The sequence below is a fragment of the Protopterus annectens genome, chromosome 16.part0 (genome assembly GCF_019279795.1).
Source record: "Protopterus annectens isolate FY-2018-M chromosome 16.part0, PAN1.0, whole genome shotgun sequence".
Lineage (NCBI taxonomy): Eukaryota > Metazoa > Chordata > Ceratodontiformes > Protopteridae > Protopterus > Protopterus annectens.
In genome coordinates, this window is record NC_056750.1 from 630,041,221 (window position 1) to 630,060,059 (window position 18,839).

Consider the following 18,839-nt stretch of genomic DNA (forward strand, 5'->3'; position numbering starts at 1 on the left):
ACAATTCCCAAAAAACAAAGAAGCATCAGCTAGGTGTGTGTGCCATTTCCTCAGTCCCTGAAACCTAAATTAAAAGGTGTCTAAAAGCAGGACAAATCTGATCCCCCTCACCCTAATTATATCAGAAAATAAGATTATTAAGCTGTCTGTGTGAAACAAATCGTCTCTTAGCTTTGCCAGTTTGTTTTTAAGCAAATTTAAATTAGATCTTTTTTGTGTGACTTAAGCTTCATTTTGGCACTTATTATTACTACACAGAAAATCTAAATTAAGTACTAAAATAACAGCAAAATCCCCAAACTTGAAACTGGATACCACAGGTGAAGTTAACGCCTATTGAGATGGCTGTAAACATCCTCCATATTATTCGGAGAACTCAGTACCAGACAGAGTATGACATGTTTAAGTGTTCCAGCATCGTGTGACTAGAGATTTCTGAAGATGATCTTTCAGTAGTTATGCATTCCCCATAGCAGATGTTGCTACACCATCTTACTGTCAGTCTTCCAAATTTTGGCTGCAGTTAGATCAGCTAAGAGCTTTCCTAAATCCAGCTTACGATCCAGCCTGCAGCTGCATGCTCTTCCTAGATTACTAGCATACTCTAACGCATTTAGATAGCACTCATTATACAGCTATGAGACGTCATCATTCCAGTGATATTTTTAAACACATACCAAGTTATGAGTCTGTGCTCTGCAACACTTTATTTTTAGCTGTTGTTAATAGATATGGAATGTAGCTGTCAAGCTACACATAATGCCAAGCTGCTGAAATGATCTGACCAAATCAGCTACAGCTTTACACATGGCTCTCAGTGAACAGGAAGATCCCATAGTACGAGAAGCCTATGTTATGTCTCATGATTACATTGCTTATGTGACAGGGAGGGCCTCCAGTCGAGCTCCTTCTAAGACAGCTGCAGCCCTAAGAAATGCTGGAGATGAACTCTTAGAGAAGTTCCCCATATTTTTTAAGCGCTGGCCGCGATTATTTCAGGATGTGTCAGAGGAGAATGCCTGCATGTATTTGATTAAAATTCTGGATGAACACTTTAAGCCACAGAAACCAAACCCTTCTAAGCAGCTAACCTGGAGTGAAATTCTGTCTATCTATGTGCTGGCAGGACAGATGGCCATACACTGTCAAGAAAATGGCATGGAAAAGATTCTAGATTCACTGCCAGACCAAGTTGGTGAATACGTGGAGAAGCTTGTGTGTCCAGTTCTTAAAGAAAAGGGTGGCTGGGTAAGTGATGGGTTAAAACATGAATACTTTGTTGAACTAGAAAGAAGCAGTGAAAAAAAATAATATCTGGCTCTGAATTTTATGTTTTCATAAAGTTTCATCGAGTCTGGTCTAATAAAAATACTTTTTTTTATCAATTTAGAATAAAAAAACATGAAGCAAAACAAAAAGTACCTTCAAATTAATTAGACTTTTCTTAACTGAAATTTATAACTGAATAATTGAGTTTTAACAAGTTATTATAAAAGGAAATTGTTAACCCTGAAACAAGAAAATGACTTTGCATGCTGTCAAAAAAGTGCAGAATACAGCAGTTGCAGTATCATTTAGACAGATACTAAAAGAAAAATAGATTTGCAGAATTTGTGCATCTAGCAGCAAAGAACTGGCTACACATTGGCTAATAGTGTCTAAATAGAGATAAACTAAATGTCTTGAGGTAAATTGACACCAACCATCAGGTTCCATATGTGGAGAGTGTAGAAATGTCAATGTGTTTTGTGAACAATAACTGTTCCAATTTTAATGGAAATATATGGTATTGTATTAGTTTATATAACAAGGATTTGGCCATTCAGATTGTATCAGCAATAGATGTACACCTACCCAGCAAAAATATATTTAAAATAATGTATGTACCCTGCAGTAACCCAGACTACTTCACCATTAGGATAAATGACTGCACCATTAAACAGTAGTGGTTTGTCTTTTTTGGCAATCCCCATGAAACCAGAACATGTGCAATGCCCAGCATCTGTTTATATATTCAGCATTGCACTGCACAGCTGACAGCTATCAAATGCTAGGAATTAATTTAGCCCATTTTCAGAATAGGGAAGTTTTATAAAGCTGAACTGGGTCACTTTTTCATGTAAACAAGTGGTAATGAGCAGTAGTGTAGAACAGTTGTTAAACAGAAGATAGACAGAGCACTTGCTGTTCTCAGTTTTAAATCTCTGTAGTATTTAGTTGATTGGAGTCTTTCAATAAAAATGAGTGAGTGTGATGTGACGGATATTTTACCTTGTACATAAATGGCCGTAGCAAGCATTGGTAGATAAGAGTATGAATGTCAGACTTTCTTAAAGAGCAATAAAATACACATCAAAGGCCTTTGGTACCTTATCAAGTGTTTTGCCTGGTGTAACTGTTACATCGAAAATGAAACAGGAGGGATATTTACAGAGATATGGGTATTGTAAGATATTCTAGGCTTCAGTATTTTGCTTTTTCGAAAGTGAAAAATTTGCAGCTATAATTTCCCAGTCAAATGATATATTTATTCCACCCATATTTATGGTGTAGTGGATTTTTGATGGCCACAACACAGAAGCATAACAGATGCTGTACTGAAGATAAAGGGTAAAACTTTTAGGTTCAAATTGTCACTGAGAGGGACACTATAATGAAAGACATCCCTCACTACTAAATGAATTAGATACAGTTTGGGAGTGTCCTTTACCCACATAGTTACTTATTGTGATAAGAAAAAGACAATTGGTTATCACATGACAAAACTGAACCTGTAGCATAACACTAAAGGGATGTGGTAGTCCAGTATTATACTAGATAGCAATTTTATTTTGAATAAACAATGGGAAATGCAAGCCTGTTTCAGATGAAACTAGTTCATTATCTCCTCATTAGGGAATGTTTTCCTTGTAGCTATACATGTTTAGTTCAGTTAATGCAATGATTTTGTGTCATCTTTCACCAAACAAAGGTATCTCCATGCACATATGATATGCTAATCCTAAATAATTCCATCATAACAATCACCTCAGGAGCCAGCCTGATATGTGTTATCTCTGAAAATGACTACCTGGTAGTTAACAGGACCTACAGCTTAACAGGCTACATATATTGACCACTCTGGGGAAAATAGGCCTATACTTAAAAAAATCCAGAATGGGCCGTATGAGTCTTGCATTTTTCATTCTTAAAATAAATCATCATTCTTGTTTGATTGATTTCTTTGTGGTTTCACTGGCACATTTTTTGTCTGCCATTCTCAATTTTCTCTGGTCAGTTTAAGATAATGTCAGCAACCAGAAATGTGACATGACTATGTTTTTCTTTTAATTCCTTCAATAGCCAAGTATCTTCAAACTGCAGTTTGTCACTTCCTGATTAAGAAACTCCATAAAACAGAGAAATGCGCTGATTTTAACAACAAAACATAAATTTAGTGATGTCACCAAGATACCTGCATATACACATATTAACAACACTGTCATGTTTTAGTGATGTCATTCTATGGCCTAGTCATGTTTGTAAATCATTACGGAGCCATAAGAAGCAAGTCTCTGACTATTGGTACATTCAGAGTATCCATGCTATCAACAAAATCAGGCAAGTATCAATGTTTCTCTGGCTGGTATGAAATGTCATTAATACACCAGATATTTTACCCATAGATAGTTTTTGGGACCAATGAATCCTATGGGTGCTTACGGCCCATCTGGTCAAAGGAGGGCTACAGCAGGTTATCTTATTTTGATATTTCTGTTAAAATCAGTCAAAATAACAAAGGTTTGTGCAGTTCTCTTTTGAGGCTAGTAAGTCAGATAGATAAAAATGACTTTAATGGGATAAAGTAGCTCAGCATGTGCCTTTAAAATTTAAATTCATCTGGTTGCCCTGTAAAAGATGCTGAAATTGTCAGTAACCAGAACATATACATTCAGACATCAAACCGTGGGCAGCAAAGCAAAAGGAGGTGGAGTTACAATATATATTAAAGATATACACACTTCCAGGCTAGTCAAACAGTATGATGCACAGGAAACTCTCCAGGTGCCATTAATCATTGACAAGACCCCTATTCAAATCATAGCTAGTTACAGGCCCTCAACTTTGACTCAAGATGCCCACTCCACCTATCTGGACCTATTTGTATCTATCAAGATTCAACCCTTTACCCTGATCTTGGGTGACTTTAACTACCCAACCATAGATTGGAAGAACTACTCATGCCAAAATACAAATGCCCAGAGGTTCCTTGATTTTGTCAATGCAAATGCCTTGGACCAGCTGCTCGACACTCCCACAAGAGGTGATAATATGTTGAACTTGGTATTAACCAACATGAGTTACCATTGCAGCATCCCTACAATGTCTTCCTCCCTAGTAAGATCTGACCACAAAGCAGTCACTTTCAAAGTCACCAACTCCCCCCTGACACCCCCATACCTAGGGTCAAACAAAATAACTTCTCCAAAGCTGATTACAACCTCCTGAGGGAAGGTATAAACAGCTTCACAGCCCCCGTCCCCCTCCATAGGAACTGGCACATATGCCCAAACCTACAACAAAGTACTATATTATCATTTATATAGCTGCATGGAATCAGGAATACCAGACAGGACAAAATCCTCCTCCTCAAGGAAGAGTAAAAGTGTCTAGTAGACATCTGCAATAAATAAACTTTTCAATAAAAGGAAAAATTTGTTGTCCAGGACCAAGAAGGAGCAGTTACCTAATTGGAAGCAATCTCTCCTTAGTCTGATCAAACAAATAAGAGCACTAGTGAAATCCTCCAAAGCAAACTTTGAGTCCAAACTGGCCACAGTTACTAAAGACAATCATAAGGCCTTCTTCATATATGTCCACAATCTGAAAGGAATTGCTCAGATCGGCTCAGAACTGGTGGTCAAGGACACCACGTACACAAACACTGTAGATATAGCCAACCTGCTGGCAGACAGGTTCAATGAAAACCTCACCCCTCTGTCCCCCCATTAGTAAATCAGGACATCCCCAGCACCTGCCCCCCTCCCCTTATCTCTAGGGAGCAAGGCATCACTGCCCTCTCAAAGGCAAAAAGTACAGCCCCCATGGGACCCAATAACATCCAGCCTATATCCTACATGAACTCAGGCAGGAACTTGCAGCAACATTAGGCACACTATTCAACCAAAGCCTGAGTACTGGTTTCATCTCAGCTGAGTGGAGAACAGCCACTGTCATCCCTTTGCACAAAGTTGGAGTGTTCACCAATCCAGGAAATTATAAACCTATCAGCCTAACTAGCCTGATCTGCAAGACCATGGAATGGATTATCATGGACCTTATTAACAAGTACATTGGCAACCTCCAAACACTCAATCCTATAAAGTTTGGTTTCATCAAGGGGAAGTCATGCCTGTTAAATATGGTTGACTTCTTTGAGACAGTCACCAAAGCCATGGACGAGGGGAAGACGGTGCATACTGCCTACCTTGCCCTGGCCAAAGCCTTTGATGCCATTCCCCACTTGGGTATAATAGATAAACTCTCTCAACTAAGTATCAATCCATATGTTACCAGATGGGTAGCAAACTGGCTCACTGATAGAACCCTCCTAGTCAAAATAGGGGAAGGTACCTCAAGCAGCAGACCTGTAATGAGCGGTGTACCCCAGGGGTTGGTCTTGGGGCCTCTGTTGTTTGGGATATACTTTTCTAAGGTGCAGGCCAAAACCAGTGGGCTATGGCTGACCAAGTTTGCAGATAACTGCAAGCTTGGCTCTGTCATAAATTCCCCTAGTGATGTGGACATCCTCCAAGAGGTTGTCACCCAAACAAATGACTGGTGCCAGAAACATGGCTTCAAACTGAATGCCAAAAAAATGCATCATCATCATCCCCTTTGGGGAGAGTGACATGTCCACAAATCTTCACATTAATAACAAGGTCCTAAGCATGCAATCAGTTGTGAGGGACTTGGGCACCCAGGTTGATAGCAAACTGACTTTTGACCAACATATTGCCTCCATTGTATGGAAAGCTTTCTACATGGCCCACCTCATTAGTAAGGGTACCTCATCAAGGGACAAGGATGTCATAATATCCCTGTATTTTTCCCTTATAAGGCCCATTATTGAGTACAATGTCCCTTTCAGCATGTACCTCACAAACCACATGCAGCAGCTGGACAGACCATAGAGGTTCTTCACCAGAAGAATCCAGGGCTTCAAATAACTACCCTACACATATAGGCTAAAACCCTGTCCCTCTACTCAGTCTCATACAGACTCCTCAGAGATGACCTCTGTCTGGCATACAAAGCAATCTCAGACCCTACCTTGATGGGACTGCTGCATATCCACAAATCTAGCTCCACTTGAGTAACCTGCATGTGCAACCTCAACTTGATCTGTGACATCAATAGGACTTGTTGGCAGGACAGATTTGTGTCCCAGAGACTCCTCATTCTGTGGAATAGACTCCCTCTCCACATCAAGCAGAGTATCTCATTAACCCTTTTTAAGTGCAACCTGGATAACTGGATGGGGAACAAAAAATACACGCCTGTAATTCCATGTGTCCCTGCTGGACAGGAGTATTGGGTGCTGACTTGTCAGAACGTGGGCTAAATTCTTGGCTAGGCTTGTAAGGGTCTCAGGGCCAATAATCTAGTAACTTCCTATGATCCTATGATCCTATAATCACATTGATTACTACGAAGAAGTCAGCTTCATGTCTTTAGTATACCTGCTAGGAGACCTTGACTCTATTAACCCCCAGTGTTGCTCCTTAATTCATTTAGTGTTGCTGGACATTTATCGCAATAAATTATTTTTAGTCTATTCTGATGAGGCTAACCCTAATTGTTGTAGTTCTACTGTGAATGCCATGACCCTATTTATTCTGCAGAAGGTTAGATGTACCCTCTGATTCTGTTTATTCTGATAATCCCCTTAATTATTTTAAATCTTGCTAAGGACTTCTAACATTGTCATTCTTGCAGAGACACCTGAATCAATTCTGCTGTAATCTGCTGACTCTGATAAGGGCCCTGTTCCATTTTATTCTATTAGTGATCAGAGTTTATGAATCATGTGCTGGTTTCTTGACTGTATTAATCCATTTCTACTCACCTGTGTTAATTCTGTGAAATTTCCACACCTCCCATAATCCTTGTCTATCATTACTACCATTGTCAGTGTCCAGCCTTGACACCTCCCATAATCCTTGTCTATCATTACTATCATTGTCAGTGTCCAGCCTTGACACCTCCCATAATCCTTGTCTATCATTACTACCATTGTCAGTGTCCAGCCTTGTATACAATTTATCATCTATGTCCTAATATTATCCACTCTTTAAAGGCTTATTTTTATTTTTTGTATGTATAAAATCATAGGATCATTCTAGGTAACACAGTCCAGGAGGAGAGAGGATGGGGTTGTTGGATTAGGGGATGATATAACAAAGGTGAGGCATCAGTGAAATGTGGCAGCACAATTCCTGCTAAGAAGGACCCCAGGCTGTAACTTTCTGGGAGTCCTAAAAATGTTCAAAGTGGCTCTGAGTTCAGCCCAAACAAAATGATTCAACTTATACCTCTGACAACTGCAGTGGTTAGGGTGTAAGCATGATTATAGTGGGAGTGGGAGGTTGGCATAATGGTTAAGGTGTTTACCTTACAGACACAAGGTGTGAGGTTTTATTCTCACATGGGGTAACTGGCTATGCTTAAAAATATCCCAAAAAGGCAGTTAGTTGAACCTATTAGTGTTGTAAAGAAAATTGCAACAAAAGTGGGACCATCTTTTTCAGCAGTCAGTGAAGTAGTCACAAAATATGTTAGTGTAACTATAAAGACTCTTGTCATGTCACAAGAAGCATGAAGTAAGAATTAAACTACACAGACAACACTGGCAGGATGGGGACTATTGCTAGAACATAACCTTATGACAGTAGACTTTGAAACCTTGATAGCCACAGCATAGAAACAAGCCTGGCTGCATGGTCTTGTTGCAGAGTTAAATGATATTGATGGTAGGATATACTTGGATGCACTTGAGGAGTACAATAGGACATAGAAACACTGCAATATAAAAGGAGCTTCTACTTGTAGATCACGCAGTGTGGTATTTGTTATTCATTGCAGGACATGGCCATGACTGGGTACATTGGTGAGTTAAAAAAAACTCTTTAGCAAAAGATGAACTAGTATAGACAGATTACATGAATAAAATGATGGAGAAACAAATGGGACAACATTTTTCTCAGTCTGACCACTTCATTACTGAGGCCTCAGGGGTTAGGAAAAACTGGGAATTACAGGCCTGTTAGCTTAGGAATAGTGGAAGATAAAGTTATGGAGAAAATTCTAAGGGGAACCTAGTAGCCTCTTTAGAGGAAAGAAATCTCCAGGACAGCAATCAATGTGAATCCTAGCCAGAAGGAACTGTCAGTGAAACCTGATCCTGTTTTGAACTTGACAGGGGACTTTCAGTAGATGCATTCTACCTGGACTTTGCTAGGGCCTCTGACTCTGTCTTACACAGGAGGCTGATAGAATAACTAGGGAGAAGGGGACAGAAATAAAACTGAGGGAGTGGACATCTGAATGGTTTGGACACAGAGAGTTGTGATGAGAGAGACAATGTCATGAATTAAGAAAGTGAATAGTGGAGCCCACAGGTGGTCTTTCCTGGGTTCAGTATGTCAGTGATTTTTTTTTTCAGACATATCTGAAGGAAGACAAACAGGATTAACCTATTTGCTGATAACACAAAGGCAGGACTTTCTACAAGTGTTTGCATGCTAGTAGCTCGTGACACACTTGTAGACTGTCACCTGAAATAATTGGCAAGTGTTCTAACTCCAACAAGCCTGGGCACTTGCCAATTAGAGCAAGTGCTAACGAGCATGCAAAAACCTGTAGTAGATCTACCCTCTCACCACCTGACCCTACTGAACTGCATAGCACTACAAGAACCCTAATTCTAACCCTAAAATTCCCACCTAATCCCTAGCCCTACCCCTAATCATAGCACTCCCCTCCTTAACTCTGAAGTCCCTGAATACTCCCTAAACTTAAACCTCCACTCTCCTTTCATAAACCTAAAGTCCCCAATCACCTCCCCCAACCATAAAGTCCAGTTCCGTTTGTAAACCAAATCTCCCGTCCCACTCTATAAACCTAAAACTCCTTTACTGCTCCCTAAACCTAAAGTCCTCAACCATTCCTTAACCCTAAACCTCCCTTCTATTCCCTAAACCTAAACCTCCCCTCCCTTAATCTAAACTCCTCCTCCTGATCATTGCCTGACCTAACCTGCACTCCCCCTCCCCTCCCATTCCCTCCCTGTGGTTGCTGGACTTACCTTGCTCGAACTAGCTACTGTGTTCAGGTGAGGTGGAGCAGATCCACTATCTCCCCACAGCAGCCGCACCTCACCCAAATATGTAGTTGAGATTACAAATGTGTGCTAGTGGCTGGCAATGCAGGCTAAAGATGCCTGAAACCCTGGCTGTGGAATAGTTGTATTCAAGCACCTGTGACTGGGGGCAACCCAAATTTAGATGCAGCATTGATAGTAAGGGAAGAGTACTTCAAAAGATATGGAAAAGGTGAACAACAGGGCAGAAAAGGGGCAGTTGAGGTGCAATGCAAACAAATTCCCTGTACTAGGCATATAATCTCAGTGTGAAGTATCATCTGAAAGAAGTGACATTTGACAAGAGAGCTGGAATAGGATCTGGAGGTGTTGATCACACCTGCATTGGACCATTATGAACAAAGTAACAGGGCACTGATAGCAGCAAACAGAATGCTGGAGTATATCTTCACGGAAAATAAATTCCAGAAGCACAGAGGTAATATGTCCACATTACAAAACATTGGTCACACTGTGTCTTGAGTATTGTGTGCAGTTCTGAAGGCTCTATAAGGAAAAGGACATTGGGCAGCTAGAAAAAATGAAAAGAAGAAGTATCAGAGGTATCTGTGAAATGGATTGGAACATACATGACAAAATCCATAGGATCCATATGAATGGATTGGAACATACATGACAAAATCCATAGGATCCATATGAATGGATTGGAACATACATGACAAAATCCATAGGATCCATATGAATGGATTGGAACATACATGACAAAATCCGTAGGATCCATATGAATGGATTGGAAAATACATGACAAAATCCATAGGATCCATATGAATGGATTGGAACATACATGACAAAATCCATAGGATCCATATGAGTGGACTGGAAAATACATGACAGAATCCATAGGATCCATATGAATGGATTGGAACATACATGACAAAATCCATAGGATCCATATGAATGGATTGGAACATACATGACAAAATCCATAGGATCCATATGAATGGATTGGAACATACATGACAAAAAGCAAAGAGAGGAAGAACTCTTCTCACCTGAGAGCAGAAGTGACAGGCATACACGATGAGTCTTTTGGCTTTTCCCAGTTAGGGGTTGCCACAGTGGATCACCGGTCTGCTATTAATTGGCAGTAGGTTTTTACGGTGTCAAGTTGCCAGCCCAGTGCCCAATCTTCGCAGAAGGTGCACACACACACACACACACACACAAACACACACACACACACACACACACACACACACACACTCACGCACCTACCTGCATGTCTTTAAAGTTCACTTGACTGCAGGGAGGACATACAGACTACGCACAGAAGGTGCTCCAGCAGAGCATTGAACTGGAGAACCTCTTGCTGTGAGGTGACAGCAGTAACCACTGCACCACCATGGCCAGGGGCGGACAGGCATACATGATGTTGGCAGTGGCACACAAGATCATGTCAGGGAGATGTGTAGGGGTCATTCTGAATATGAAGGACAAGAAGGAAAGGGGGATACAGACAGCAGGCTATACAGGCTAAGTACTCATTGGCTGTCTGATACAGACAGCAGGCTATACAGGCTAAGTACTCATTGGCTGTCTGATACAGACAGCAGGCTATACAGGCTAAGTACTCATTGGCTGTCTGATACAGACAGCAGGCTATACAGGCTAAGTACTCATTGGCTGTCTGATACAGACAGCAGGCTATACAGGCTAAGTACTCATTGGCTGTCTGATACAGACAGCAGGCTATACAGGCTAAGTACTCATTGGCTGTCTGATACAGACAGCAGGCTATACAGGCTAAGTACTCATTGGCTGTCTGATACAGACAGCAGGCTATACAGGCTAAGTACTCACTGGCTGTCTGATACAGACAGCAGGCTATACAGGCTAAGTACTCACTGGCTGTCTGATACAGACAGCAGGCTATACAGGCTAAGTACTCATTGGCTGTCTGATACAGACAGCAGGCTATACAGGCTAAGTACTCATTGGCTGTCTGATACAGACAGCAGGCTATACGGGCTAAGTACTCATTGGCTGTCTGATACAGACAGCAGGCTATACGGGCTAAGGACTCCTTGGCTGTCTGAAAGTTATTTTAATGCAGGAGGTTGTGGATCCGTGAAATGGACAATCAGAATGGTTGATAGAGAGGGAATCTACAAAGGCACTGAAGAAGACATGAAGAATGAAGGGAAACAGAATAATATGACAATTAAAAGGTCAGAGTATGCATGCTTATTGTCTCATGACATTAGATAAATGCAATCTGATGGAATACATTTTAAAGCAAATTTATGTTTCTAGCATTATATTTTTAGCTTAATCTCACTTTCTCTCTCTCTCTCTCTGACAAAGTGAAATTCAGTTTAGAAGTTATCACTTCAGTAATTCTTTCTTATTCTGTTTAATTATAAATTCTGATGACCAACTAGATAAATCAGAATGTTTATAAAGGAATACAAACCGTCTGTATTATATTAATAACAAGAGCTTCTATCATAACTGTATGCCATAATTTATCAGCACTAGAAGAAGGGCTGCAGTAGTCCATCATCTTGATTTTTTTTGTAATTTGTTAGCTGGTATTGGATTATTTAGGTAATTAATATAGGTTTGTGATGCAGCCTATAGCAGTAAGTAGAAATACATTACTCTAGCTGTTACTTTTTCAGTTTTTTTCTCAATGAGACATCAGACATATAGAAAATGTGAATATCATTTTTGGCAGCAGGTGACATATGAAATCAAATGACAGTTATGGGATCACTTGTGAATGATTGATTATTGTTATAGTTTGTTGGGGGGGGGATATCTGTCAAAGAGCAGCATGACATTTGTATTTATGAGATTCCTTCACAGTCTGAGGCATAGTCTCAAAAGGAGCACATTCCACTTGGTCAAAATGTATGTGTTTTTTGCCCACCTGACTTTGGCCTCTTGTATACAGCTAATAAATCCAGCATTTCAGATGTTTTTTTTGTTGTTGCTGCAGTCTAGCACTTTGCCTGTTTTACTCTGAGTGCTATTCCACCTGTAATGCGCAGATGTAGTAATTACAAGTAACAGGTGTGTGCATGCGGGGATGTTGCAAAAATACTTTAACTACATTGCAGAATGTTTTGAAATTTATTGTATTTCTATGTCATTTGCACTTCATTTCTCATACTTTGGGACTTGCAGTTATGGGTTTATACTTCTGATAAGGAGCCTTTGCATTTACTTAGTCTTACAATGATAAATAAATTGTGCAGCATTCCTTGGATTTGATCAGCCAACATGTCTGCAGTACGGGGTGCCACTGCAGTTATTGGGGATGCGAGGTTTCTCTCACTTTGAGTAATCTCTAAGTGCCGAGTCTGTGTTAAATCGTTTCCATTGGGCAATGCAATTATAGTTGCTTTAAGTGTTTTTGTGAATGTGCATGCTTTCAGACAGTCTGAAGTATATTATAATATGTAGTATTTGTTGCAATTAGCCTATCACATATGTCATCTGTCTTCAGTGCCATTGTGGTTACTGTGATGACGTATCAGAGTTGCTACTTTTATTATTACTTTTGAAAAAAAAAAGCTATAATAAATTACTATTGATAGTACTTCTATACTTGTTCAGACATGTGTGTTGCCTCCAGTGAAGAACTTATGCCTTTGTAGGTAATGACTGGAAGCAAGAATGAATTTAAATGCACAGCAGTATATGATCAGTTATTTATTTAACAATATACCTGTGCTCCAAGTTGACCCTGCACAGAGATAACTCAGCCCCACCTACTCAGCTGCTCCCTGTAGCTCTGCTTTGCTTTACTACTGCATATGACTGCAAGGCAAAGAAAGAAGAGGAAAATGATACCTGAACCAGGTAACAGGGAATGTGGAAATGACTAACAGTAATATTATGTGCCCCCAAAATGGTCTTCTACATGAAAATGAACCAGAGCAGCGTATAGCAAGGATTAAAGCCGTGACACCTCGTTAAAACTCTTTCACACATTAAGTCTGTACACTGGAAAAAAAAACAGAAACTGTAACTTCTTAGAAAAGTGGATACGTGTATCTCTCATAATATGGGCTGTTTCCAGTTGTACATTACTAAATATGCCTGTCTTCTGGCCTACAGAAAAAACAAATAGTGCATTTCAGATGATGTAGTACATGTATATTTTACAGCCACATCACTTTTATACATAAAACATGGCTGTCACATTATTTCAAAAAGAAATCATTCCCATGTTTCTCACCAAGTGCCAACAAACACGGATCAGTAATGTTTCTGCAGCAGCAAGACGTTCCCCTCTAGTACTGTAACTGAGAAGGACCCAAATTAAGGTGTCTCCTTATTTGGAAGTTTAATAAAAATGAAAAAAAAATGATCAAGCACAGGAGTCTCACCACCATGAGTATCGAAGAAAAAATAAAAAAAACAGAGAAACTAGTGGGTCTTAAAGCTTCGTTGATGAGCTCAGTCGCAGTAATTTTCAAAAACATGAAACCTTAGAAGTTGGTGTAGAAACTATACACATTGTTTAATTTTAAACCAGCCTATTCATGGCAAACAATACAAATAGGGCTATAAAAGTGCATTTTAGAACAGTTTTACAGCCCTGTTTATATTGTTTGCCATGAATAGGTTGGTTTAAAATTAAACAATACGTACATTTTCCACACCTACTTCTAAGTATAGAAAAGTTGATATGTTTAACATTGTTCAAATATTTCTGATTTTTTTGTTGCTGAGAATGGCTTGTCTGAGACGAATAAAGGCTTGTTGCATTAGAACACTACCTGGGTTTCATGTTTTTGGAAATTATTGCTCAAAAGACAAGGATATTTGACTTGCACTGCATCAGCTAAGGGCCATTTTGCACTTGGAAGATGACAGATGATTATGGGAAAACACTGTAATATCATCCATCAAAACAAGGCACGTAATTGTGTCAGGGTATGGAATGCAATAACATACAACTGAGTAGTAAGACTCTTAAAAACACATTTAAACTTTGAAATATATTTGTGTGCACTGTACAATTGCAATAAATCTTTCAAATATGTTTTTTTCTCGCACATTTTTTATTTTCTGTTTAATTACATTAGACAGCAGTATCACATGATAATTCCACATAATGCCTGAGGACCTCCTAAATGTTAAACAATCTGTTGTGAGTAACACATAATTTTATATTCTCATTGTTTTTATTAAACAAATTATAATATAACAAAATTAAGATCATCTTTTTGCAGCATGTATCTGTGTTTAACTTCATGCAGGGAAGACTGCATAAGATATAAAGCAAAAAAGAATTTGAGCATTCATGTCATATGAGAAAAGACAAATTAACTAGTTCCCTTTTTAGACATCATTTGATACTCTGAAGGGCTTTTTTCCAGTTTATATGTATTAACAATTTGTCTCACTAAGGGTATGATTAATGATGTAATCCTGTCCTAAAAGCTGAGGCTTTATAACACAGACATAATAAAGGTACAAGGGTTTAATAAAATGCTTGTCCTGCTTTGACTTATTTTGTTTTGCATATTAAATAACTATTCACTACATGGCAGGACTGAACGAAAAGATGTACAAAGTACAGTTATTTAAGTTGCACTTACCCATGTCAACAGATGTTCACATTCCTCACTGCCTTTGTAGCCCTTAGGCTGTATATAGGTTGTTTCCAACACACACACACACACACACACACACACACACACACACACACACACACACACACACACACACACACACACTCCTTCACTTTTACTTCTGAATGGCTAATCCGAAAAAAAAAAGGAAATCAGATCAGCAGTCAGAATGAAGCTTTCTTCAGGACTTTCATCCCCATATAATGCAAGAAGAACCTAACAATCCTGAATCAACCAAACCAAAAAGGCAACAATATATAAAGTAGAAACTAAAATAACACCCTACTTTATTTCCCAACTATAGCTATATAAAAGAGTAGGGGAATGTGGCTACTGCAGCAGTGAGGAATTCAAACATTTACTGATGTGGGTAAGTGCAACTTATATAACTGCACTATGTTCATCATTCTTATTACTGCAGTAGCCCTTAGGCTACATGGGTTGATTTCCTAAACCTATCCATCCTGGGAAAAGGAAGGCTATGGTCCCAGGACCACCTGGAGAATTGTTCTAGCAAGTTCAATCGGGAACTAAAAAAGGAATCTAACTTGTAATTTTTTTGTAAAGGTATGCTCAGAGGACTGTGTAGCTGCCTCCAGAATGCGTATACCATATATCTCTTCATGGTATGTCATCAAAGAAGACAAGGTTCTAGTGGAAAGATTGAACAAAATAATAATTTCTTACATGGATCTAGCTGTCACCCTCCACACTTGTTAGAATCTCTCCCTTATGGAGAAATGTGGTGTGTGTATAGGTTATGTAATGATATAACAGGTTTTGAAGTGGAAATTAAAGTGGTAGAGATGTTTCTAGAAAGGAGGTACCATCAGGGGGTAATTAGACAAGGACTAGAGAAATTAAAAACAAGTACATATGAAAACGATGGTGGGAGAGGGTGTGATAACAACAGAAGGAGAAGATTAGAACAGAGGGAAATGTATATAGTAGTCACCTATAGTGTGTTTAACCATCAAGTAGTAGACATTATGGAAAATGTATATAGTAGTCACCTATAGTGTGTTTAGCCATCAAGTAGTAGACATTATGGAACATTTATATAGCAGTTACCTATAGTGTGTTTAGCCATCAAGTAGTAGACATTATGGAAAATGTATATAGTAGTCACCTATAGTGTGTTTAGCCATCAAGTAGTAGACATTATGGAAAATGTATATAGTAGTCACATATAGTGTGTTTAGCCATCAAGTAGTAGACATTATGGAAAATGTATATAGTAGTCACCTATAGTGTGTTTGGTTATTAAACAGTTCTGGGATATTTTGTTTAAGTTCAAAGAATTTAAAAATAAGTTATGTGGAATTCCCACTTTTTCATATAAAAGAGGTAAAAATATCCAGGATACAGTTGTTCATAGCAGATTTGTCAAGCCTAATGAAAGTTTGTATAATGAAATACAGTTAAAAGGTACACATATTTGTGGAAACTGTTCTGTGTTGCTTTGCATTTATTAATCGCATTCCTTTTTATCCCAAAGGACAATACTGCTGTAATACAGAAGGTGTTGGTTATGCTTTAAGTTGTTCCTGCAATCTCTTTAATAAAGGTGAAAGTAAAAGAGCATTTAAGATTAGATTGCAGGAATATATAAGAGACATAAAAAAACAAGAAAGAGAGCAGTTCATTGGCAATGCATTTTCAAATTTATCATGACAGTAACCCAGTTTAATCATGAAAAGGGGGGTTGTTCTTAAAGAGACCCTATTCATGTGGAAAATCAGATAGGGTTCACCTTCCATAAGAGCTTGCAAATCTGATACTGTTCTTGCAGTTGTCACAACAATAATGGATACAGTTATGCATGTCAAGAACCTTACATTAGCTTGATGCAGAGGTTCAAAGGGTGACATAGTCAATTTTTCCAGCACACAGTTGAGATTCCAAGGAGGAGTAACCTTTTTATGAGAAGGTTTCAAGTTTAAAACTCCTTTCAGAAACTGTTTTATCACAAACAGAGAAGAAAGTGGAGGATCCATAGGCATACATGCTGAAATAACCACAAGATGAACCTTTATAGAGGAATAATTGAGGCCACAGGAAAGTAACTCACAAAAATATTTGGGTACCAGTGCTACAAAATCCCTGATGGAACCCTGGATCTCCTTACATTCACTGCTGCAGTATTCGCAACATTTGGGATTCTCTGCCATGGAAGTCCGTCATCCAGCCAGTATATCAAAGACTTCCCATTGCATTTAAAGGTATGCCTGAATGTTACTCAAACGTTCATTGAATACCATAGGGTATAAAAAAGAAATTCAGGCTTACCATAAACAGAACGTCTTTACTGCCAGTCCTAATGAATAGTTTTCACTGTCAGTCTATTTACCTACATCCTTTTTGTCAGCTGAATGCATTTTCTTTCTCCGGTGATTACCTACACATGTTTGCTATGCAGATAAGTGCCTCATTTTGTTTTTGTGCTCTTTGGGATTAATGTTATTCAGGAAGGGTAAATGCCAGTGCGGGGACAGATTCCCCATACAGACCACCATGATAAGTGTCTTTTTTGTCTAGAAGCATCTCATGACCATGCATCTTGTTCTATTTGCCAGGCATTCATGCCAAAAACCCTTGACAGCAGACTTTCTTTCCTTTCCTTGTATCTTGCGAACCAGCATCTTAAGCTTCTTGCTGAAGGTACAATGGATGGAATCTCCTGCCCCAAGGGTCAGCCATTTAGGAAGAAGAAGGTGAAAAAGGCATAACCAGAATCTTTTGCTGTCCAGTCTCTGCCAGGTATTTCTCCTGAGGTTGTTACGAACCCGAAGGCTCGCCAGGTTGTGTTGTCAGATTCCTCTACCATGACTGTGTTGGAGGTCGGTGAGGTTCTGACTGACAACACATCCAATGATGATTTTCAGGCATCCATCTCTGACAGTCAGGGGGAACCACAGTTGAATTTTTCCAAGGGGCTTAGGAGAGTTCCTCAGATTTTAGTTGGGGAGGAAACTTCTACTACAGTTCTCAACTGCCGTCCTGAGTCTTCTCACTTTTTTGGAAGGGACATTTTCTTAAAAAAGAAACAAAAACTTAAACATGTTTTTTTCTGCTGCTAGAGATCCTGAAAGTGAATGGTAGGCTTTCGCTCAGGGGCTATTTTCTGCTTTAATGTCTTTAAAGCCTCCTCATGGGGTTTCAATTCCTACTCCTCCTTGGTCCTCTATTCCCCTTAAAAGGCCTAGAAAATAGGGTTCTTCTGAGACTGAGTCAGATTCTGATGATGAATCCCTGACTTATTCTCCTCAAATTCTTTCTCCTTTGGACTATGGGTCAGAGGAGGAGGAATGTATTAGTCCTAATGCTCCTTTTGAGGAAATTTCCTTTGGGGACACACTCTCTAGGATGATGGATTTTTTAAGTTGGATTTTACTCAGGTCCCTGATATCCATAGGAGGTACTATGAGTTGCTACATTTGGAGTTTCCTAAACCTGCAGCTATTCCTCTTGTTTTGGCTGCTTTACTGGATGTTTTTTCCAATGCCTCTCATGCTCCAGATTCTGTGGCCTCTACTTCTCCCTCAGGCTTATACAGTGTCTCTGGATTTCAAGGATGCTTATCTTACCAACATAGAATTTTCTAGTAGCAGGCTTTCTTGCAACCTTTAGTAACTGCTTCATCATCCAGGCAGTCAGTTGAAGTTGACTGATATCAGTGTGCATCAAACTCCTCCTGTCTTGTGTGAGTACATCAGTCTATGAGGAAGATTGTGGTAATCGAGCACCAGCCTGTTGCCAGTAAGAGAAGCAGCTGAAATGGCACCTGGATCTGATCTAAGGTGAGACAAGAACCTTAAACAGATTATCTG

The 18,839-nt window shown here is 39.3% G+C and overlaps 1 protein-coding gene across 2 annotated transcripts in view; it reads left to right on the forward strand.

Annotated features, from left to right (window-relative positions):
* The first annotated feature begins 738 nt into the window (after positions 1-738).
* LOC122790329 (bcl-2-related ovarian killer protein homolog A-like) overlaps positions 739-18,839 on the forward strand; it is a 65,827-nt gene continuing 47,726 nt past the window's right edge. Inside the window, exon 1 of one of the 2 annotated variants that reach the window (XM_044057849.1) lies at positions 739-1,248. In XM_044057849.1, coding sequence (XP_043913784.1) covers positions 808-1,248 — 441 coding nt within the window. In that variant the 5' untranslated portion in view covers positions 739-807. The remainder of the gene's footprint in view (positions 1,249-18,839) is intronic. The other variant, XM_044057848.1, reaches the window with a different exon arrangement.